At 45.4% G+C, this 23,214-nt stretch overlaps 1 protein-coding gene across 4 annotated transcripts in view; it reads left to right on the top strand.

Moving 5' to 3' along the window:
- RBM27 (RNA binding motif protein 27) overlaps positions 1-23,214 on the top strand; it is an 80,097-nt gene that overhangs the window by 9,968 nt on the left and 46,915 nt on the right. For all 4 annotated transcript variants that reach the window (XM_038772149.1, XM_038772147.1, XM_038772148.1 and 1 more), the window contains exons 2-3: positions 17,860-17,978; positions 20,208-20,332. In XM_038772149.1, coding sequence (XP_038628077.1) covers positions 17,860-17,978; positions 20,208-20,332 — 244 coding nt within the window. The remainder of the gene's footprint in view (positions 1-17,859; positions 17,979-20,207; positions 20,333-23,214) is intronic.

Below are 23,214 nucleotides of genomic sequence, written 5' to 3'. Positions count from 1 at the left end.
GCGTGCGTGACGTCGCCACAGCCGAGTACCACGGCCCAGGTTTTCCTTAACACCGAGGATCCGTTTCTACCGTCTTTGTAGAACAGAAAATAGTCGTTCTCACCTTACCGGGTCGAGGGAAACCGGGTCACCGGCCTGGAGCGCGGAGACCTGAGTTCTGCCGTCTACTCTGTGTTTTACAGTTGCTTGACTTCGATTTTTCCCTGGAGTAAAGCTGGAGTGATACTGCCTCTTACGTAGCTCTAAGGGATTTGGGGAGGATTGTTGGTGGGCAAGGAATGAGTAGCAGTAATAAAATCGGCGATATTTGTCAAGTGCTTACTTTGGGCTAAGCACTGAGCGTCTGGGTGATTACGGTCTAAATAATAATAATGATGGCATTTATTAAGCGCTTACTGTGGGCAAAGCACTGTTCTAAGCGCTGGGGAGGTTACAAGGTGATCGGATTGTCCCACGTGGGGCTCACAGTCTTAATCCTCATTTTACGGATGAGGGCACTGAGGCCCAGAGAATGATGATGATAATGGCATTTATTAAGCACTTACTGTGGGCAAAGCACTGTTCTAAGCACTGGGGAGGTTACAAGGAGATCGGGTTGTCCCACCACGTGGGGCTCGCAGTCTTAATCCCCATTTTACAGATGAGGTCACTGAGGCCCAGAGAATGACGATGATAATGGCATTTATTAAGCGCTTACTATGGGCAAAGCACTGTTCTAAGCGCTGGGGAGGTTACAAGGTGATCGGGTTGTCCCACCACATGGGGCTCGCAGTCTTAATCCCCATTTTACAGATGAGGTAGCTGGGGCCCAGAGAAGTGAAGTGGCTTGCCCAAAGTCACACAGCTAATTGGCAGGGCTGGGATTTGAACCCATGACCTCTGACTCCAAAGCCTGGGCTCTTGGTGCCCGGGGCATGAGGCTGCCCACTGGAGATGACTTCTAATAGTAAGAATTTCAGAAGAAAAGTTCTAAAAAAAAGTGGCGGTGTTTCCTGAAGGAGCTTCCCACAGATTTAGAAGGAATTTCTTTTATATACTGCTTTGTGGGTGTCCACAGGTATTTTGCCTTCCATTGGGTAATGCGCCATTCTTTTAAAAATGCTTTATTTTTAATTCATCTGTTTTGATACCGCATTTTTGTCTACTTAGTAACAGGCATTTTAAAGCAATTTTTGGCATTTACCGGCCCATTTGGGCAATTGAATCTTGATTTGATCTAGTGAATAAAAGTGAGGACTATGCAGAAGAACGCTTCTGTTCGAGTTCCAGGTCTGTCTCTGACTCACTGTATGACCTCGGAGGGGTCGTTTCACCTTTTTCGGCTTCAGTACCCGTGCCTGTGAAATAAGGGTAATGATATTTGCCTTCTAGCTACCTCACAGGGTCTAATGAAGTGGCTAAAATGCTTTGCCTCGGAAAGAAGCACTCCGTAAATACCGGGTATTGTTATTGTGATGTGATTTGGGGCGCTATTATCCAAATTTATTAAATCAATTTTGACTCTATTCATGTTAAAGGCTAAAGGGTGTGTTTGTGTGTGTGTGTGTGTGTGATTATGGGCATCTATTATTTTGTGTTGTACTCTCCCAAGTGCTTAATAGAGTGCCCAGCACACAGTAAGCGCTCAGTGACTAAGATTGTTTGAATCCTCAGCAACAATCGAAAATATCCCTTCTGCTTAAGGTCTTTGCGTTATAGCCATAGATTATTATTATTAATAATAATGATAATAATGGCATTTATTAAGCACTTACTATGTGCAAAGCACTGTTCTAAGCGCTGGGGTGGTTACAGGGTGATCAGGTTGTCCCACGGCAGGCTCACAGTCTTCATCCCCATTTTACAGATGAGGTAACTGAGGCCCAGAGAATGATGATGATAATGGCATTTATTAAGCACTTACTATGTGCAAAGCACTGTTCTAAGCGCTGGGGTGGTTACAAGGTGATCAGGTTGTGCCACGGCGGGCTCAAAGTCTTAATCCCCATTTTACAGATGAGGGAACTGAGGCCCAGAGAATGATGATGATAATGGCATTTATTAAGCATTTACTATGTGCAAAGCACTGTTCTAAGCGCTGGGGTGGTTACAAGGTGATCAGGTTGTCCCACGGCGGGCTCACAGTCTCCATCCCTATTTTACAGGTGAGGTAATTGAGGCCCAGAGAAGTGAAGTGACTTGTCCAGAGTCACACAGCTAGCAAGTGATTTGAACCGTGACCTCTGAGTCCAAAGCCCGGGCTCTTTCCACTGAGCCACGCTGCTTCTCGACGCATCAGCTCATCATAGATTGTGATAGGGTTTTCAATTAGCAGACTGTGTAGTGTTTAACCCCATGGCCTAGTGGAAAGAGCACAGGCTTGGGTGTCAGGGGACCTGGGTTCTAATTTTGGTTCCTCCACTTGTCCGCTGGCTGACCTTAGCAAGTCTCCGTGCCTCAGCTTCGTCATCCGTAAAGTGAATTGTGGTATTTGTTAAGCACATACTATGTGTCAGGCACTGTTCTAAGCAACGGGGTAGATAAAAATGGGAAGTCAGTCCCTGTTCTCCCTTCCCCTTAGAATGTGAGCTATATTTGGGACAGGGACTGTGTCCTACCTAGTTATCTACCCCGCGCTTAGTACGGGGGCTTGGCACACTGTAAACGTGGCTTAGTGGAAAGAGCCCGGGCTTGGAAGTCAGAGGACATGAGTTCTAATCCCACCTCCCCCACTTGTCTGCCGTGTGACCGTGGGCAAGCCACTTTTAACTTCTTTGAGCCTCAGTTACTTTATCTGTACAATGGGGATTAAGACTGTGAGCCCCATGTGGGAAAACCTGATTGCCTTGTATCGACCCCAGTGCTTAGAGCAGTGCGTGGCACATAGTAAGTGCTTAACAAATACTATCATTATTATATAATAACATATATTAATATATCAATATATTATATAATTATATATAATAATTATTATTACAGTTATTATAATAATATTATACTGTAATAATAATAATGGCATGTATTAAGCGCTTACTATGTGCAAAGCACTGTTCAAAGCGCTGGGGAGTTTACAAGGTGATCAGGTTGTCCCACTAGGGGCTCACAGTCTTAATCCCCATTTTTTTTTTTACAGATGAGGTAACTGAGGCACAGAGAAGTGAAGTGACTTACCCAAAGTCACACAGCTGACAATTGGCGTAGCCAGGATTTGAACCCATGACCTCTGACTCCAAAGCCTGGGCTCCTTCCACTGAGCCATGCTGCTTCTCTGCTCCAAATGCTACAGTCATTATTATTATCATTATATTGCTGGTCATGTGTCAGTCTAGTTAGTCATGTTTTGTGTCCTCAGGAATGGGAAGAGGGATGGCAATTTTAATGGCACTTGTTAAGGGCTTACTATGTGCCAGGCACTGTACTAAGCACCAAAGTGTGGGCAGTGTGTCTGTCTGTTGTTATAGTGTACTCTCCCAAACAGTACTGTGCCTTGCACACAATAAGTCCCCTCCCCACAGCACCTGTATATATGTTTGTACATATTTATTACTCCATTTTACTTGTACATATTTACTATTCTATTTTATTTTGTTAATATGTTTTGTTTTGTTGTCTGTCTGTCCCTTCTAGACTGTGAGCCCGCTGTTGGGTAGGGACCGTCTGTATATGTTGCCAACTTGTACTTCCCACGCGCTTAGTACAGTGCTCTGCACACAGTAAGCGCTCAATAAATACGATTGAATGAATGAATAAATAGTATGCTCTCCCAAACAGTACAGTGCTTTGCACACAGTAAGTCCCCTCTCCACAGCACCTGTATATATGTTTGTACATATTTATTACTCTATTTTACTTGTACATGTTTACTATTCTATTTATTTTATTTTGTTAATATGTTTTGTCGTCTGTGTCCCCCTTCTAGACTGTGAGCCCGCTATTGGGTAGGGACCGTCTCTAGATGTTGCCAACTTGGACTGCCCAAGCGCTTAGTACAGTGCTCTGCGCACAGTAAGCGCTCAATGAATACGATTGAATGAATGAATGCAAGATAATCAGATTGGCTACAGTTTCTGTCCCACACGGGACTCACAGTCTAAATAGGATTTAATCCTGATTTTGCAGAAGGGGCGCCTGAGGCCCAGACAAGTGAAGCGGCTTGCCCAAGGCCACACAGCAGACAAGTGGCGGAGCCGGGATTAGGCCTCCAACTAGGCAACACAGCTTCCCAATCGATGTTCCACAGATAGTACCGTAATTAGGGTTACAGAGAAAAATAGTCCCAATTTAGAGTTCCAGCAATGTTGTGGGCTAAGCAGTATGGCCTAGTGGAAAGACCACAGGCTTGGGAGTCGGAGGACCCCGGTTCTAATCCCAGCTCCTCCAAGCATCTGCTGTGTGACCTTAGGCAAGGCACTACACTTCTCTGGGCCTCAGTTACCTGATCTGTAGAACGGGGATTAAGACTGTGAGTCCTACGTGGACCGTGTCCAACCGGATTTTCTTGTATCTTCCCCAGTGCTTAGTATAGTTCTATGGTACATAATAAGTGCTTAACAAATATATGTTGCCCACTTGTACTTCCCAAGCGCTTAGTACAGTGCTCTGCACACAGTAAGCTCTCAATAAATATGAATGAATGAACAAATACCACAATTGTTCATCCATAAATCATAAAGTGAAGGAAAAACGAATGCCAAGAAGGAAGTTGATTTAATTCTCCAAAGGAGTAAACACCTTTGGAATAAGGGATAAGGCTCAAGATGTATTAACCCTTTGATACCATTAATGTGCTGGGGAAATGGTTTACTTAGCAGCTTCATAATAATAATGGTGGTATTTGTTAAGCGCTTACTATGTGCAAGTCACTGTTCTAAGCGCTGGGGGGGATACAAGGTGATCAGGTTGTCCCACTTGGGGCTCACAGTCTTAATCCCCATTTTACAGATGAGGTAACTGAGGCACAGAGAAGTTAAGTGGCTTGCCCAAGGCCGCACAGCTGACAAGTGGTGGAGCCAGGATTCGAACCCATGGCCTCTGACTCCAAAGCCTGCACTCTTTCCACTGAGCCACGCTGCTTCCCCTGTAGAGAAGCAGCGTGGCTTAGTAAATCAGAGGTCGTGGGTTCTAATCCCGGCTCCGCCACTTGTCAGCTGTGTGACTTCGGGCAAGTGACGTCACTTCTCTGGGCCTCAGTTACCTCATCTGGAAAATGGGGATTAAGACTGGGAGCCCCACGTGGGACAATATGATTACCTTGTATCTACCACAGCACATATAACAGTGTTTGGCACATAGTAAGCGCTTAAAAAAGTACTAAAATTATTATGGTTTTTATTAGAACAGCACCTTCCTCACTTCCAAGCAGCAGTCGCGGCATTCCTTATAGGAGTAGTATTAGGCGGCCAAGCAATGTGCAAAGTGCCGTGGTAGGCTTGCCATTGAGAAGCGGCGTGGCTTAGCGGAAAGAGCCCGGCCTTGGAAGTCAGAGGTCACGGGTTCTAAACCCGGCTCCACCACTTGTCAGCTGTGTGATCTTGGGCAACTTCTCTGTGCCTCAGTTACCTCCTCTGTAAAACGGGGATTAAGACCGTGAGCCCCACCTGGTACAACCCGATTACCCTCTATGTACCGCAGCGCTTAGAGCAGTGCTTGGCACATAGTAGCGCTTAACAAATATCATCATTATTACAATCAAATCAGACACAGTCCGTGCCCCATAGGGGGCTTGTAATCCAAGAGGAAGGGAGAACAGATATCTTTATTCCCATTTTACAGATGAAGAACCTGAGGCGCCGAAAGATTAGTCAGTCAGTCATATTTATTGAACTCTTACTGTGTTCAGAACACTGTATTAAGTGCTTGGGAGAGTATGTTATAACAGGCGCATTGCCTGCCCATAACGAGCTTACAGTCTAGAGGTTAAGCGATTCGTCTAAGGCCACCCCTCGGGTATTTCCTCCTTCTGGACTTAAGAACCCATGTTCGCTAGCTCTCAGTCCAATTAGTTTGCACTCCCTTAATAATAAGAACAGATCCCTTGAATTTTTTTCCCCTTTTATTTCAAACTTTACCTGATTTGGGAATCTTTAAATTCTCTAAGCATCAAATTCCTTAAAAGTTAAGTTCCTTTACCTTGGGCTTAACTCGGTTTTTTCCACTCCGAGATGAGACAACTGTAATGATCACCCTGTTAATGGAGGAGCTAAACAATTGACCGGTGAAGTTGAAGTAGCGTGTAAAAGAGTCTTATTTGGGTTTGTTCACCTTTCATCCACTCAATAATTTTTATTCAGTCAATCGGTAGTATTTATTGAGCGCTTACTGTGTGCAGAGCACTGTACTAAGCGCTTGGTAGAGTCTTTAGACTGTACGCTTGTTGCGAGCAGGGAATGCATCTGTTGTTATATTGTACTCTCCCAAGCACTTAGTGAGTGCTTGGCACACAGTAAGCGCTTAGTAAATCCGATTGAATGAATGAATGAAAGTTGATAGGCACGTTCCCCACCCATTCATTCAGTGGTTATTTATTGAGCGCTTACTGTGTGCAGAGCACTGTAAACAGCTGCGGAGTGTTGAGCACATTGCTAGGTTTTTCAGAGGGACCCATCTAGGAACCCCAAGAATCAAGAATTTACACTTGATGGTGGAGCATAAGCTGCTAGGCGTCTTAAATAACAAGATAATCAATCAAAGGTATTGAGCGCATACTGTCTGCAGAGCTCTGTACTGAACGCCTGGGAGAGTACAGTACAGCAGAATTAGCAGACACGTTCCATGCCCGTAGCAAACTTAAAGTCTGGAGGGTGTTTTGTGCCGCTGGGGAACTTTTCATTTTTTTCTGGTTCTGCTAGGCACAAGCGCTTAGTACAGTGCTCTGCACACAGTGAGCACTCAATACGGTTGAACGAATGAATGGGATTGTGGCGTAATACACAGGAGGCGAAGAATTAAAACAGGGAAGGTTTAGATGTGAAAGCATATTTTGAGGAAATTCTTGGTTTTTCCCGTTTAGGCTGGCTTATCATTGTCAGTATCTTCGGTGGAGAGGCAGTCCAGAGGTTCGTTCCCAAAACAAAATTAGAGCCTCCCCCTTCTCCGTCCCCCAACCCATTTTTGGAGGTAGACTTATTTTGATCCAAGCTAATGTTAGAATTAAAATGACTCGATTTACACTGAGCTCCAGAAGGTGCGTCACTATGATACTTGTTATAAAATCGCAATCTAATATTTGGTCCCTGGCAAAAAAAAAAACCAACAAAAAACATTGCCATTTGGGAAAGCTGTGGCGTCTGTCCCTTGGCCAAACTGCATCCAGCTGTCCGATTAGGACCAAAGAGCTCAGCGGAGCATTTGGCACCACAGATGCGAGTGGCTCATCAATCTTATCAATCAGTGGCATTTATCGGGCGCTCTCCATGTGCAGAGCACTGTACTAAGCGCTTGGGAGAGGACAGCGGCTCATTCAGGAGGAAGTGCCACAGATGACGGGCGCAAAGCCTTCCTGCTTTTGGGAAGGGGAGGTGATGTTCACTTTTACACATTGCACCCCTCCTCACCTGAGTCAGTCATCTTTCAAAGCTTGCTATCGGTCAGAAGGAAGCAGTGTAGCATAGTGGATAGAGCCCCTGAGTGTTGGACTCTCCCCCTCGTCCCCCTCTCCATCCCCACCACCTTACCTCCTTCTCTTCCCCACAGAACCTGTATATATGTTAGTACATATTTATTACTCTATTTTACTTGTACATATCTATTCTATTTATTTTATTTTGTTAATATGTTTGGTTTTGTTCTCTGTCTCCCCCTTCTAGACTGTGAGCCCACTGTTGGGTAGGGACTGTCTCTATATATTGCTTGGACTTCCCAAGCGCTTAGTACAGTGCTGTGCGCACAGTAAGTGCTCAATAAATTTGATTGATTGATTGACCCGGGTTCTGATCCTGGTTCTGCCACTTATCCGCTGTGTGACCTTGGACAAGTCGCTTCCCATTACTGTGCCTCAGTTACCTCAGCTGTAAAATAGGGACTAAAATTGTGACTGAAATTATCTTGTATGTACCCTGGCACTTAGTACGGTGTCTGGCACATATTAATTGCCTAACGAATACCAATTTTTTTTTAAAAAAAGAAAGAAATGGAAACCAGGGAAGAGAACGTGCAACTCACCACCATCATCATCATCAATTGCATTTATTGAGGGCTTACTGTGTGCAGAGCACTGTACTAAGCGCTTGGGAAGTACAATTTGGCAACATATAGAGACAGTCCCTCCCCACCACTGTCTCGGGAACATCTTTCTAGATGTTCATTAGTGGCCTAGTACATTGAACTCCCAATCTCTTTGAACACAGTAGTGGTTTTTGAAAGCCCCTCGGGCGTTTGAAAAATCCAGGAAAAACAGAAAAGGAATGATGCGGTAAACATCCTCCGCCTCATGTAAAACAGACCTCAGCAGAGGACACAGCTTGTCAACTCTGTCTTTATCATAAGTAATACGTGATGGGAGATAAAAGAAAAATATTATAAAAATAGAGCGTCAGGGTTTAGGAGCTAGTCAGAAGAGTAGGAATTTTTTTTTTGATGGCATTTATTAAGCGCTTGCTATGTGCAAAGCACTGTTCTAAGCGCTGGGGAGGTTACAAGGTGATCAGTTGCCGGTGTCATGACTGTGCAGCCAGAGCTCAAATACAGTAGAGGAACGTATGTTTGCCTCTCCCAAGCCCTTAGTAATAAAATTATTATTATTATCAATAATAATAATGGCATTTATTAAGCACTTACTACGTGCAAAGCACTGGGGAGTTTACAAGTTGATCAGGTTGTGCCACGGGGGGCTCACAGTCTTAATCCCCATTTACAAATGAGGTAACTGAGGCCCAGAGAAGTGAAGTGACTTGCCCAAAGTCACACAGCTGACAATTGGCGGAGCCGGGATTTGAACCCACGACCTCTGACTCCAAAGCCCGGGCTCTTTCCACTGAGCCACGCTGGAATTCAGAAAACTTTACAACTCTAGTACAACTCTAGCCACTTAGGGAGTAGCAAAACGTGGAGTCACCGTCGTCACACCTGATGAAACCAAACCTTTGAGGACGGGGCAGCTCACTTTTTTAGGCATCATTTTCAGAAGGTGACTATCTGTGTTGGCATTGCGGGGAGTTGGGTCCCCTGGGTCCCCAACAAACAGACGCACTGTTGAGCGTCGGGGTCGAGTCACCAACACCAGGATGTTTGTCCCCACGATACTGAGGAAAAGAAAGTTTCTTCAAGGAGGGCGGTGGACTCACTGGAAAGATAGCAAGAGCTATTTCAGTGCCCATGTTGGCGGCAAGCTTAAAATGCGAAAAAAGTGCAAAGACCATATGACCCCAAGCAGAGGTACCTTCTCAGAGGGCGCTTCCTCCCACAGTGGCTTGGGCGACAGGCCCAGATCTATTCATCCCGCTCTCTGACAAGGCCTGAGAGTTTCCAGTTGGGGCCGAAAAGACCCCAAATTAATCAGTGGTATTTACTGAGCGTCACCCGTGTGCAGAGAATACAGTACAACAGAGTTGGTACAATACAACCTGGATTCTAATCCCCGGCTCTGCCGCGTATCTGCTGTGTGATGTGTATATAGATCTATAATTCTATTTATCTATTTCGATGGTATTGTTCTGTTGTCTGTCTCCCCCACTTCTAGACTGTGAACCGATTGTTGGGTAGGGACTGTCTGTGTATATAGATCTATAATTCTATTTTTCTATTTTGATGGTATTGTTTTGTTGTCTATCTCTCCCCCCCCCACCCCCCCCGACTGCGAGCCGATTGTTGGGTAGGGACTGTCTGTGTCTGTTGCCGAATTGTACTTTCCAAGTGCTTAGTACAGTGCTCTGCACACAGTAAGCGCTCAATAAATACGATTGACTGAATGAATGTGTGACCTCGGGCAAATTCACTTCTCCGTACGTCAGCTTCTTCATCCGTAAAATGGGGATTGATCGTAATCACCCCTACTTAGACTCTGAGCCCTGTGTGGGACAGAGGGACTATGTCCATCATCATCAACAATCGTATTTATTGAGCGCTTACTGTGTGCAGAGCACTGTACTAAGCACTTAACCTGATTAACTTGTATCTACTCCAGCGCTTAGAGCAGTGCTTGGCACATAGGAAGCACTTAACAAGTACCGAATTATTATTATCATTATTATTCAACAGAGTTTGTAGACCCGTTCCCTGCCCCGAGTGACTCTAAATATGAACAGGCTCTTAGTTCCCTGAAGCCTGGCTCCTCCCAGCCTTCGTCTCCCCTAAAATCCTGACCCCGACTCCAGCCTAAAGCACGAAAGGAAAAGTTGGCACCCATTGTACCGAGTAATCCAATAACAGTTGTCATCTCCTTTTCCGTCCATATGGCGACCACAAATGTGGAACCGTCATCTGCTGCCTCCCAAATAAGGCATCGCTACGGTAAAACTGCTTCTCTGAAACGTGTGGCCTAGTGGAAGAAACCCGGGGCTGAGTCAGAGGACTTTGCCACTTGCCAGCTGGGTGATCTTGGACAAATCACTTAACTTGTCTGGGCCTCAGTTACCTCATCTGGAAAATGGGGATTAAGACTGTGAGCCCCCCGTGGGACAACCTGATCTCCTTGTAAACTCCCCAGCACTTAGAACAGTGCTTTGCACTTAGTAAGTGCTTAATAAATGCCACTATTATTATTACGTAGTGAGCACTCAACAAATACCACTGTTATTACGGATGCACGCGAGGCACAGAGAAACATCTCGTTAATTGTGTCATTGTTCAGCTGGAGGATGTGAAGAATTGATTATTGTGCTCCGTGTGAGCTGCTCTATCTGCCAGAAACTCAGAAATGTGGAATTGCACAGAGCAGAGATGTTGTAAGCATCTCAAATAATCGTTATGCCCTAAATGATACTTACTGTTATTTTGCTCTCCCAAATGCTTAGTACAGTGGTCTGCACACTGTAAGAGCTCGAGACATACAATTGATTGATAAATTAGAATCCCTTTGCCCTGCATAATCTTTTGAGTTTGAATGAGATGGGAAAAGTTCAAAGCCTCTTCGTGACTCAGTGAGAAGCAGCGTGGCTTAGCGGAAGGAGCACGGGCTTGGGAATCAGAGGACATGGGTTCTAATCTCAGCTCCGCCACTTCTCTGTGCCTCAGTTATTTCATCCGTAAAATGGGGAGTAACACTGTGAGCCCCACGTGGGACAATCTGATTACCTTGTATCATCCCCGGCACTTAGAATAGTGCTTGGTGGATAGTAAGTGTTTAACAAATACCATAATTATTATTATTTTAACCCTTTCCTTGTAGGGCGAACGATCAATTCCATATGGAGTGAAGTTGGGTGTGTAACAGCTGTAGCCTTATTCAACCTTATTCTCCACAGCCAAGCCCAAAGACACAAGGAGCGTTGAAGTTGGCCTGGCTGGACTGGCTCTGAAATATTACTGGGAAATCCTGGCCTGAGTGTTTCTCTATTTCCCGTCTACTGCACTTTTAGTTGGATCCAAAAGGCTCTTACAAGCTGAGAGCTCGTAAGGAGCCACTGGGAGCCAACATGGCCAGTTAAAATAACCTTCTGGCCACGGGCTACCCAACACTATCAGAAGTCTTCGAAATGCGTAGCTGGGTGCCAAAGAGTGCGTTCTGAATGTGCACAAATAAGGAGAGAGGCCAGTGATTGAGCTACTTAAGTCAGCTTTGCACTACACCCTGACAAAAAACCCTGAAGGCCAAGGAGGTGCCAGTTTGCATCCCAGATCTGTTGTAGTGTACTCTCCCGAGCTCAGAACGGTGCTTTCCATCCAGCAAGCCCTCAATAAATGCCATTCATCGACCGACTGATCTGCACCCGAAGAGTTTTTTTCATTTGCAAGACAGGGCTGACAGGGTATTCTGCCACCCAGGCAGTATACTGTCCAACGATGAACTGGTTTCAAGGAAGCAGAAAAGCATTTTAGGAAGGGTTGTGTTCTCCTCTGGGAGCCCGGTACACATGTGACATCCAGCTTTAGACTAAACTGCAGGTCTGCAGAGGAGGACCATGTGTGCATTTCTGTGTGACAGAGGTAGCCGCCTAGCCTAGCGGATAGAGCACCAGCCTGGGAGTCTAATCCCGGCTCTGCCTCTGACAGCTGTGTACATATCTATTCTATTAATTTTATTTTGTTAGTATGTTTGGTTTTGTCTCCCCCTTTTAGAGTGTGAGCCCACTGTTGGGTAGGGACTGTCTCTATATGTTGCCAATTTGTACTTCCCAAGTGCTCAGTACAGTGCTCTGCACACAGTAAGCACTCAATAAATACGATTGATGATGTGTGATCTCGGGCAAGTCACTTAACTTTTCTGAGCTTGTTACCTCGTCTTTAAAATGGGACTAAGAGAATGCAAGCCCCATATGGGACAGGGACCATGTCCAACCTGATTAACTTGTATCTACCCCAGCACTTAGTACTGACACAAAGCGCTTAAAGTAAGTGCTAAACAAATACCATAATTATTACAATGTAACAGACATTACCTGCCCACAGCGAGCTTACAGTCTAGAGGGGGAGACGGACATTAATAGAAATAAATAAATTACAGATATGAACATAAATGCAGTGGGGCTGGGAGGGAGGGTGAATCAAGGGAGCAAGTCAGGGGGACGCAGAAGGGAGTGGGAGAAGAGGAAAGGAGGGCTTAATCGGGGAAGGCCTCTTGGAGGAGGCGGGCCTTCAATAAGGCTTTGAAGGTTGGGAGAGTAATCGTCTGCCAGTTATGAGGAGGGAGGGCATTCCAGGCCAGAAGCAGGACGTGGGCGAGAGGCCTGCGGTGAGATAGATGGAATTGAGATGTGGTGAGTAGGTTGGCATTAGAGGAACCTTAGAAGTGTGCAAGCTGGGTTGTAGTAGGAGAGTAATAATAATAATAATGATATTTATTAAGCACCTACTATGTGCAAAGCACTGTTCTAAGCACTGGGGAGGTTACAGGGTTATCAGGTTGCCCCATGGGGGGGCTCACAGTCCTAATCCTCATTTTGCAGATGAGGTAACTGAGGCACAGCGAAGTTAAATGACTTGCCCAGAGTCACACAGCTGACAGGTGGTGGAGCCAGGATTCAAACCCACGACCTCTGACTTCTAAGCCCATGCTGTTTTCACTAAGCCATGCTGCTTCTCTAGTGTTTGGGCTATTGGATTTTAAGGACTGGGTTACTTATAGCAGTGCCCAGTTTGTCTACAAAGTACCTCCTTTGAACACTACCCTTCCCCTACCTTGAAGTATTTTGACAGGACTTGAATAGTGGGATCACAGCCCATCTCAATTGAACATGTGGCAGATCTATTTAGCATAGATAATGGCCGAGCTGCTAGCACAGGCATTTCTAATCCATTAGCATCAGGTGTCAAATTGATGAATAGGGAGTGAAATATGACAGGGAGTGGTGGGGAATAGCTCTCCCTGGCTCCTTTGCAAATCTGACGTTAAGGGAAAACTCACACTGCCGCACTTACCTGTGCTGGCACAAACACACAAGCAGTTTCTTATATAACGTGACACACCAAACCCCAGCCAAGCTCATGGTGTCAGGAAAACATTCACTGACTCTGTTCAATCCAATTGAAACCACATGTGCGATCGCACTTCACATATGCACATGAGAAAGTACTGCATTATTGGTTCATATTTTCATGCCTATTTGATGGGACTATTGTATTACGACTGTTTTTAAATGTATTTCTTTTGTATGGGTTAGTTTCTTAGCTCGTGATAAGACACTTTCAACTATTTTCTGTTATTTCAGTGGGAAATGAATTGGTTTCGCAGATTTAGAGAAGCAGCGTGGCTCAGTGGAAAGAGCCCGGGCTTTGGAGTCAGAGGTCATGGGTTCAAATCCCGACTCTGCCAATTGTCAGCTGTGTGACTTTGGGAAAGTCACTTAACTTCTCTGGGCCTCAGTAACCTCTAAGCTGTGACGCTTCCCAATTATTAAAACAAAAGCTTGCTCTACTGTTGTTATGGGCAATGTTTAAAAAAAATGATGGCATTTGTTAAGCGCTTACTACGTGCAAAGCACCTTTCTAAGCGCTGGGGAGGTTACAAGGTGATCAGGTCGTCCCACGGGGGGCTCACAGTCTTAATCCCCATTTTGCAGATGAGGGAACTGAGGCCCAGAGAAGTGAAGTGACTTGCCCAAAGTCACACAGCTGACAATTGGCAGAGCGGGGATTTGAACCCATGACCTCTGACTCCAAAGCCCAGGCTCTTTCCACTGAGCCGTGCTGCTTCTCTGTTTGGTATCTGGCAGCCAAGTAGGCATGCTTCATTTCTTCACTATCACTAGGGGTTCTTTTCTTGGTTTTACACTTCTTCGGAATAAATGTGTGAAAGCTCAGTTAGTATTATTAAAGTGCTGAGCTATCTCTTCCTCTCCCCCCTGCCTCTGATCTCCCAACAGAAGCTGTACGAGAGGGTCTAGGTGTCAGGGAGGGATTCATTAGGAGGAGCCCAATAAGCTGTGGGTCATTCTTTGTTTTTATTAATATATTTTGATGATAATAATGGTGCTATTTAAGTACTGGTGTAGATACAAGCAAATTGAACTGGACACAGTCCCTGTCCCCTGTCCCACATGGAATTCGCTGTCTTAATCCCCATTTTACAGGTGAGGTCCCTGAGGCCCAGAAAAGTGAAGTGACTCGCCCGAAGTCACACAGCAGACAAGTGGCGAAGCCGGGATGAGAACCCAGATCCTTCTAACTCCTAGGATTGCAGTTATAAAATGAGGGCAACAAACTTGCTTTCTTCATCGGGCCTGAATAAGGAAGGATTTATGAGTGGTGTACAATGTTGTGAATCATCATCATCATCATCATCAATCGTATTTATTGAGCGCTTACTATGTGCAGAGTACTGTACTAAGCGCTTGGGAAGTACAAATTGGCAACATATAGAGACAGTCCCTACCCAACAGTGGGCTCACAGTCTAAAAGGGGTGACAGAGAACAAAACCAAACATACTAACTAAATAAAATAAGTAGAATAGATAAGTACAAGCAAAATAAATAAATAAATAGAGTAATAAATATGTACAAACATATACATATATACAGGTGCTGTGGGGAAGGGAAGGAGGTAAGATGGGGGGGATGGAGAGGGGGACGAGGGGGAGAGGAAGGAAGGGGCTCAGTGTGGGAAGGCCTCCTGGAGGAGGTGAGCTCTCAGTAGGGCCTTGAAGGGAAGAAGAGAGCTAGCTTGGCGGATCAATCAATCAATCAATCAATCGTATTTATTGAGCGCTTACTATGTGCAGAGCACTGTACTAAGCGCTTGGGAAGTACAAATTGGCATCACATAGAGACAGTCCCTACCCGATAGTGGGCTCACAGTCTAAAAGGGGGAGACAGAGAACAGAACCAAACATACCAACAAAATAAAATAAGTAGGATAGAAATGTACAAGTAAAATAAATAAATAAATAAATAAACAGAGTAATAAATATGTACAACCATATATACATATATACAGGTGCTGTGGGGAGGGGAAGGCGGTAAGGCGGGGGGATGGAGAGGGGGACGAGGGGGAGAGGAAAGAAGGGGCTCAATCTGGGAAGGCCTCCTGGAGGAGGTGAGCTCTCAGCAGGGCCTTGAAGGGAGGAAGAGAGCTAGCTTGGCGGATGGGCAGAGGGAGGGCATTCCAGGCCCGGGGGATGACGTGGGCCGGGGGTCGATGGCGGGACAGGCGAGAGCGAGGTACAGTGAGGAGATTAGTGGTGGAGGAGCGGAGGGTGCGGGCTGGGCTGGAGAAGGAGAGAAGGGAGGTGAGGTAGGAGGGGGCGAGGTGATGGAGAGCCTTGAAGCCCAGGGTGAGGAGTTTCTGCCTGATGCGCAGATTGATCGGTAGCCATTGGAGGTTTTTGAGGAGGGGAGTGATATGTCCAGAGCGTTTCTGGATGGGCAGAGGGAGGGCATTCCAGGCCCGGGGAATCCTATAACCAGTCAACGCTTAGAGTTTTCTGACTCACTGTCCAACTAGGGTGAACCAAGAGAGTGGAAAGGGTGGAAAATCCAACAGAGATTTCTCATGGCCGAGTTTGTCGCATCCCCAGGGCCGCTGCTTGGTTGGCACACCTGAGCCGGGAGGGGCCCAGCCTTGTCTGCAAGACTTTTGGGGCGAGGGGAGAAGGATTTGGGGCTCAGGTGCATCCCCTGCAGCACCTCGGATGGGATGGTATGCTGGAACCGATATATCTCCAACCTTCACTCCACCAGTGTGTTGAGCCGGGCTGGACGTGCCAAGCCTTGGTAATGGCACAAACCCTACCCTACCCTAACTCCAGTAAGCGCTCCAATAAATACTATTGACTGAGTGACTGCCCTAAATCTTGTGCTCGAGGGTCAGAAACCTCAGCATAGCCACCATCTCACCCACTTCCTCTTCCCTAGTAGCGGGAAGGGCAAAGAGTGATGGAGTGGAAAGAAACGAGCCTCAGCTTGCTGTTCAGGAGACCTAGGTTCTAATCCCACCTCCACCACTTTGCCTGCTGTGTGACTTTGATCAAATCACTTAATAATAACTAGGCCGTAAGCTTGGTATGAGCAGGGAACACATCCATTGATTCTGTTGTACTCTGGAACGAGCTTAGTACAGTGCTCTGCATATAGTAAGTGCTCAATAAATACCATTGACTGATTGATCAACTGCTTACTGTGTGCTGTGCTCAGCTCTGGGGTAGATTCAAGAGAATCAGATTGGATAGTGTACCTGTCCCACGTGGGGCTTAGGGTCTAAGGGGGAAGGAGAATAGGTACTTCATCTCCATTTTGCAGATAAAACGGAGGCACAGAGAAATTGACCACCCAACATCACACAGCAGTCAGATAGCAGAGCTGGGGTTCAAACCCAGGTCCTCTGTCTCCAGGACCCATGTTCTTTCCATTAGGCTATTCCCTCTGTGCCTCAGTTACCTGTAAAATGGGAATAAAGTACCAGTTCTCCCTCATACCTAGACTGGGAGCCCCTTATGGACAGGGGCCATGTCTGATCTGATTCTATATACCGCGGCTTGTGACACCGAGAAATCACTTGAACAAATACCACAATTTTTATTATTCCAGGAGACCTGTAGCGCGGTTGAATCACATCTGTATGATCGGGAATTTACCAGCATACCCCATGATAAACCCATGAGTTATTAATGGTCCATTTCTGTTTTAATGGAATGGCTGTATCGTGGGGTATATTTTTCCATGCGGTTTCATATGAAATATGTTAGGTTCCGCTCTAGAACCAGCCCTGACATTACTGGGCCGTAGGTAAGTCAAAACAAGCTGGAAGGGGAGAAATATTTCCTTGCGTGACTGGGCTTTTTATATTCTGAGGTTACAAAATCAATCTGAAAACTCCATAGCACGTGGCAGAATAATATAAATTGAACTCTTTTGGGAAGATGGCTTATGGACTTAAACTTTTTGATTCACTCAACGATATTTATTGAGCAATTACTCTGTGCAGAACTCTCTACTAAGCCCTGGGGAGAGTATAATAGAGTTAGTAGACACAATCCCTGCTCTCAAGGACTTTGTTCTGTTGCCTGGAAAGACAGGTATTAAAAATGAATTCTAGGTAAGGGAAGCAGTGAAGTGAAAGGGTATGCACATCAGTACTGTGGGAAGGATTCAGGGGTATAATGTAAAAAAAAAAAATTTGTGGCCTAGATTTTACCACTGTTGCAGAAACCTGTGTTTGCATTTATTTAGATGTGGCTTGTACCTGTGACTTTCCCGAAGAGGGATGCCTTTTAAAGACTTCAGTTTAATCAAGTGAAGTTATTTTCTTCAGAGTGATTTTATTTTCTCCTTACTTCTTTCCCCTCATATCAGATGTGATGCAGACCCATCAGCCTTAGCAAACTATGTGGTAGCGTTGGTCAAGAAGGACAAACCTGAGAAAGAACTAAAAGCCTTCTGCGCTGATCAGCTAGACGTCTTTCTGCAAAAAGGTAATTCATGTTTATCGACCTGCAGATATATTGCAATTAATGGCGCTTCAAACGTCAATAGAAAAGACTGAAAGAACCCCAGCTAATTTTGGAAATTTGTGCGTGGAGTCCTGTGTTTGCAAATGAGAAAGAGGTGCCACTTGGGGACAAGAGAACTCCGTTTTCCCTCCACCCACTGTACTTACACTTCAGTCATTCTAAAATACAACGAGCTTTCAGTGTTCTTTTAGCCCTCTTTTATTTTTGTGGTAAGGGAGGGGGTCAGATTAGGGCACCTTTTATTTTTTTCTTTTCTCTTTTGTGCATCCATTGAAAGGCATGAGGATTGTCACATTCAGGAGAACCTCTAGTATCATTTGGGTAATGAAAACATTGAAATCATCCTTGATCCTGAGAAAGGGGATAGCTGTTTCACACTTTTTTTTTTTAAGTGCGCTCTTTGAGTAGGGAAGTAAATGAAATTTTCAGTTCCTTAGATCCTCAAAGATCTGGAGATGAGCATTTGTCTTCCCGAAACCTTTGGGGCAGTGGGAGACTCTGTGCCTCAGTACGAAATGGTGATTAAATCTGAACCCCAAAAGAGAGGTGGAACCAAGATAACTTAAATCCAAACACATGTTTCTTAAGACCTGTGGAGGAAGGAAGCACATTACTCACTGATTGCTCAACAGTTTGGAGTCATTTCTCAAAACCTTCGGAAAAGCACTAGTTGATTTGCCATTTCTTTGGAAAATGCCTCCGGTTGGAATGATCCTCCTGAGATCTCCAGTTGCTGCGCTTTAATTTCCTTTCTGGACTTCTCCCAGCACTTCAATAGGATGTCCCTCAGTACTTCATTTGGGGCCCTTCCTGTATTCCCACTCGTACACTCTATCCCAGCACTTAGTACAGTGCTCTGCACCCAGTAAGCACTTTCATTCATTCAATCGTATTTATTGAGCGCTTACTGGGTGCAGAGCACTGTACTAAGCCCCTGGGAAGTACAAGTCAGCAACATCTAGGGATGGTCCCTACCCAACAACGGGCTCACAGTCTAGAATGGGGAGACAGACAACAGAACAAAATATGTAGACAGGTGGACTAGACATTAGACACTTAATACTATTACTACTCCTGCTCTCTTTCTCCGGGGGTGAGCGAAACTGTTCACTCCTAGATCTGGATCTCCACCTCTGCCTCTTGACGTGTTTCCAGTTTTGCATTCTGTCTCTGAAGTATCTTCACACGGCTGTCTCACCACCACTTCAAATTTACCATGTTAAAAACTGAACTCCTTCTGCCCCCTCCTTAATCCGTGGTATTTGTTGAGCACTTGCTGTGTACAGAGCACCAAACTGAGCACTTGAGAGAGTACAGTAGCATTGGCAGATCTGATTCCTGGCCTTGAGGAGCTTAAACTTTACCTGCTTCTCTCACTGTCAGCTCCCCCTTATAAATGGGGACTGAAACTGTGAGCCCCAAGTGGGACAGGGACTGTGTCCATCCCGATTTGCTTCTATCCACCCCAGCGCTTAGTACAGTGCCTGGCACATAATAAGTGCTTAACAAATACCGTTATTATTATTGTTATTCCTCTCCCTACGTTTGTAACCTTAGAACCCCCTTTGATCCCTCTCATTCACCCAAGTGCTGCCAGCTCCTCCTCAGTAATATTTCTCACCTCTTCCTCTTCCTCTCTTCCTTCAGAAACAATACTCATTAACCTTAAGTCCATTCATTTATGCATCATGACAGTCGCACCCTTAATCTGCTTGCCTCCTGTATGGTGTCTGTTTCTCTACTCATACATAAATATATATAAATATAGCGCAAATACAACAAATACACAGTTCTAAGCACTGAGAAAGATACAGAGTTAGGTTGGACCCAGTCCCTGTCACATATGGGGTTTACAGTCTATATAGGAAGGATTAGGATTTAATCTCCATTTTACAGATGAGGAAACTGAGGCACAGAGAATTTAAGTGACTTGCCCAAAGTCACACAGCAGACAAGTGGCGGAGTGGGGATTAGAACCCAGGTCCTCTGATACCCGGGTCTGTGCTGTTTCCTCTGGGCCAGGCTGCTTGTCAGTAGAACCTAAAATAAGCCAAGTTTTAAACCTGCAGGAATCTTAATCAAGTATCAGTTTTAAAATAGTTCAGCCTTAAGATAAACAAGTATTCTCCATGATATTTGCAACCCAAATATTAATCTTTGTGGCATTTTTTTTTTTTTTTTTGGTTTCAGAAACGTCAGGTTTTGTGGATAAGCTTTTTGAAAGCCTGTATACGAAGAACTACCTGCCTCCGTTGGAAACAGCAAAACCAGAGCCAAAGCCCACTGTTCCAGATAAAGGGGAGCTAAAAGTAGAGGTAAAGTTGCTGTTAACCGAGAGCCTCTCAAATCCCATATGGGCTCCAAACCCTTATTGCAAATATTGGAACAATTCCCCAGTTGTGCACCTTTCCAGTACCAAATTGGGATCTCAGAGACTGCCCAAATAGTTCCAATAGTCAAAGGAGATGCTACCGTGGGGTTCCTTTTCTGCAGCTGGTCATCTTATGTTCAGATCAGTTTTTGTGTTGATTTCGTTCTTCATTTTATTCCCTCTGGATGCCCTGAAAACGATGCTGGAGCGTCCCTCGGGGGCATCGGGCAGGCCTCAGCCCTGAGGCTTCAGGACCAAGTACCTTCAAAGCCCTACTGAGAGCTCACCTCCTCCAGGAGGCCTTCCCAGACTGAGCCCCCTCCTTCCTCTCCCCCTCCCCCACTCCCCACAGCACCTGTATATATGTATATATGTTTGTACGTATTTATTACTCTATTTTATTTGTACATATTCTATTTATTTTGTTAATATGTTTTGTTTTGTTCTCCGTCTCCCCCCTTCTAGACTGTGAGCCCACTGTTGGGTAGGGACCGTTTCTATATGTCACCATCTTGGACTTCCCAAGCGCTTAGTCCAGTGCTCTGCACACAGTAAGCGCTCAATAAATACGATTGAATGAATGAATGAATGGATTGTAGCGAGGGTGGTTGGCATAGTGCCACTCGGACTCTGGCCCCGGCCACGTTTTCTTGGGAAGGTTTTTCTGTCCAAAGCCCATTTCCGACTAAATGGCTACAGCTTAGTGCCGGTAGTCGTGCCGGAGTGCCGTTACCCAGCAAACAGTTACCTGCACAGCCACCACAGGCTTTGATGCCTGCGTGAGCCAGCTGTTTTTTCAGAATTTCCGTCAGTCGTATTTATTGAGCCCTTATCGTGTGCAGAGCACTGTACTAAGCGTTTGGGAGAGTACAATATAGCGGTTGTATTCCTTGCCCACACGAGCTTACAGCCTATGGGACCGCTGGGCCTACCCACCTTGCAAATCACCCTAAGCGGTTCTTCGGTCCAAAACAGTCATCTCAGGTGGCACAGTGGGATGCCAGCGTATGGACCTTGGATTAGAACCCAGGACTCCTGGCTTTTTTTTTTTTTGTTATGTTTTTGGATTGTAATGGGATGTGTTAAGCCCTTTACGTGTCAAACGCTGTTGTAAGCGCTGGGGTCGACACAGGTTATTTAGGGTTGGCACTGTTGCTGTCCCGCACGAGGCTCGCCGACTAAGGTTTCCAGAGCAGTGCTCTTTCCACTGAACCAATAGCAGAGTTGCTCCAAGAATATGACATGAGAAGCAGTGTGGTCTAATGGGTAGAGCGCAGGCCCTGGAGCCAGAAGGACCCGGGTTCTAATCCCGGTTCCGTCGCTTGTCCGCTGTCTGACCTTAAGCACGTCTCTTCACTTCTCTGTGCCGCAGTTCCCTCATCTGCAAAATGGGGTTGAAGACTGTGAGCCCTCTGTGGGATATGGATATGTCCAAACCTGATTACCCTTGTATCTGCTACAGCACTTAGAAAAGCTCCTGGCTGGTAGTAAGCGCCTACCAAATGCCATTAAAAGTATTACGTACATTATTCTGATTTGAATGATTCGGCATGAAAACAAAATGGCTATAATCGGTAAGGTTGAATGAGACCTCTTCTCTCTCTCTAAACCTCTTCTCCAATCCTCACCAGCCCACTTTTGATGTTTTGTATATTATTAGTAGATATTAATATATAAATGAACTTTGGTTACTCTATTTGAGTATATAATGTCAAAAGTTCATTGAAGCTTGTCAGCTCTCAAAGCTCTCTTTGTCTAAACATCTCCAGTTACCTAACTTCCAACCTGAATCTTTTCAGATAATTGATGAGTTTCTGCAACATATCCTATTTTCAATAAATTATAGGCTGGTATGCAGAAATAATTATAGGAATGACTGTGATTTTGAACAAAGGGGAATAAATCTGATTACCCTTAGTGTAAAAAGAGATAATGCGAAGTGGTGTAGCTCCTCTGCTTTACATATAATTGCAAAATATAATTCAGAATCATGGTTTTAAATCCTGGAAAAGTATCAGCAGTTCTCCTTGGCATAACCGATTCCCTCCAGCATTTCTGCTGCTCCCCAACATTTCGTGATGAGCATAACATTTTGAAGGGTACAGGACTGACGGGATAATTGTGCTGAATTTGTGAGTGGAAGGCTTCTGCTCACTGGAGGAGGGAGACATAGTGGAAAAACAAGTCTGAGTTCTGCGTGCGATATTAGAAGAATTGGTTGAAGGGCTGCTGTTTGCAGGGCAAGAGGAAGAATTTCAGGCATGTGATGTTCATATTGCTTCTTAGCACTGTGGGCTGTTATTATCATCCATGCACTGTGTGCAGCGCCCTGACCTAAACTCTTGGGAGAATTGAACTCTCCCAAGAGTTCAAGTGACAGAATTGGTAGGCACGTTCCCTTTGGGCCCCCGTGGACTTGCTTGAAGCTGCAGTGCTTTCACACCAAATCGCTGGGGCACTTTGGCCAATGCTTCTAGACTGTGAGCCCATTGCTGAGTAGGGACCGCCTCTATATGTTGCCAACTTGTACTTCCCAAGTGCTTAGTATAGTGCTCTGCACACAGTAAGCGCTCAATAAATACGACTGAATGAATTTCCAGAAGCCCATTGACACCTGCCTGGAGGAGAGCCCTAATTGATGGGTCCCGGGTTGGCTTAAGTAGGGGTTCTCTGTTGGGCAACATGGCATATTGTGGCTGTGAAATCTTTAGCTTGGCACTGAGTGGAGGAACCTTATTGTGGTAGATTGTGGGCGCGACAGGAGGGAAGACCGAATGCGCTCTTAGGAGTCCGTCGGAAAAAGAGAACTTTGTATCCGCCTTGCTT

This window comes from Tachyglossus aculeatus, chromosome X1 (genome assembly GCF_015852505.1).
Source record: "Tachyglossus aculeatus isolate mTacAcu1 chromosome X1, mTacAcu1.pri, whole genome shotgun sequence".
NCBI lineage: Eukaryota > Metazoa > Chordata > Mammalia > Monotremata > Tachyglossidae > Tachyglossus > Tachyglossus aculeatus.
Note: the sequence above shows the minus strand (reverse complement) of the source record. Positions and strands in the feature narration are given on the sequence as shown.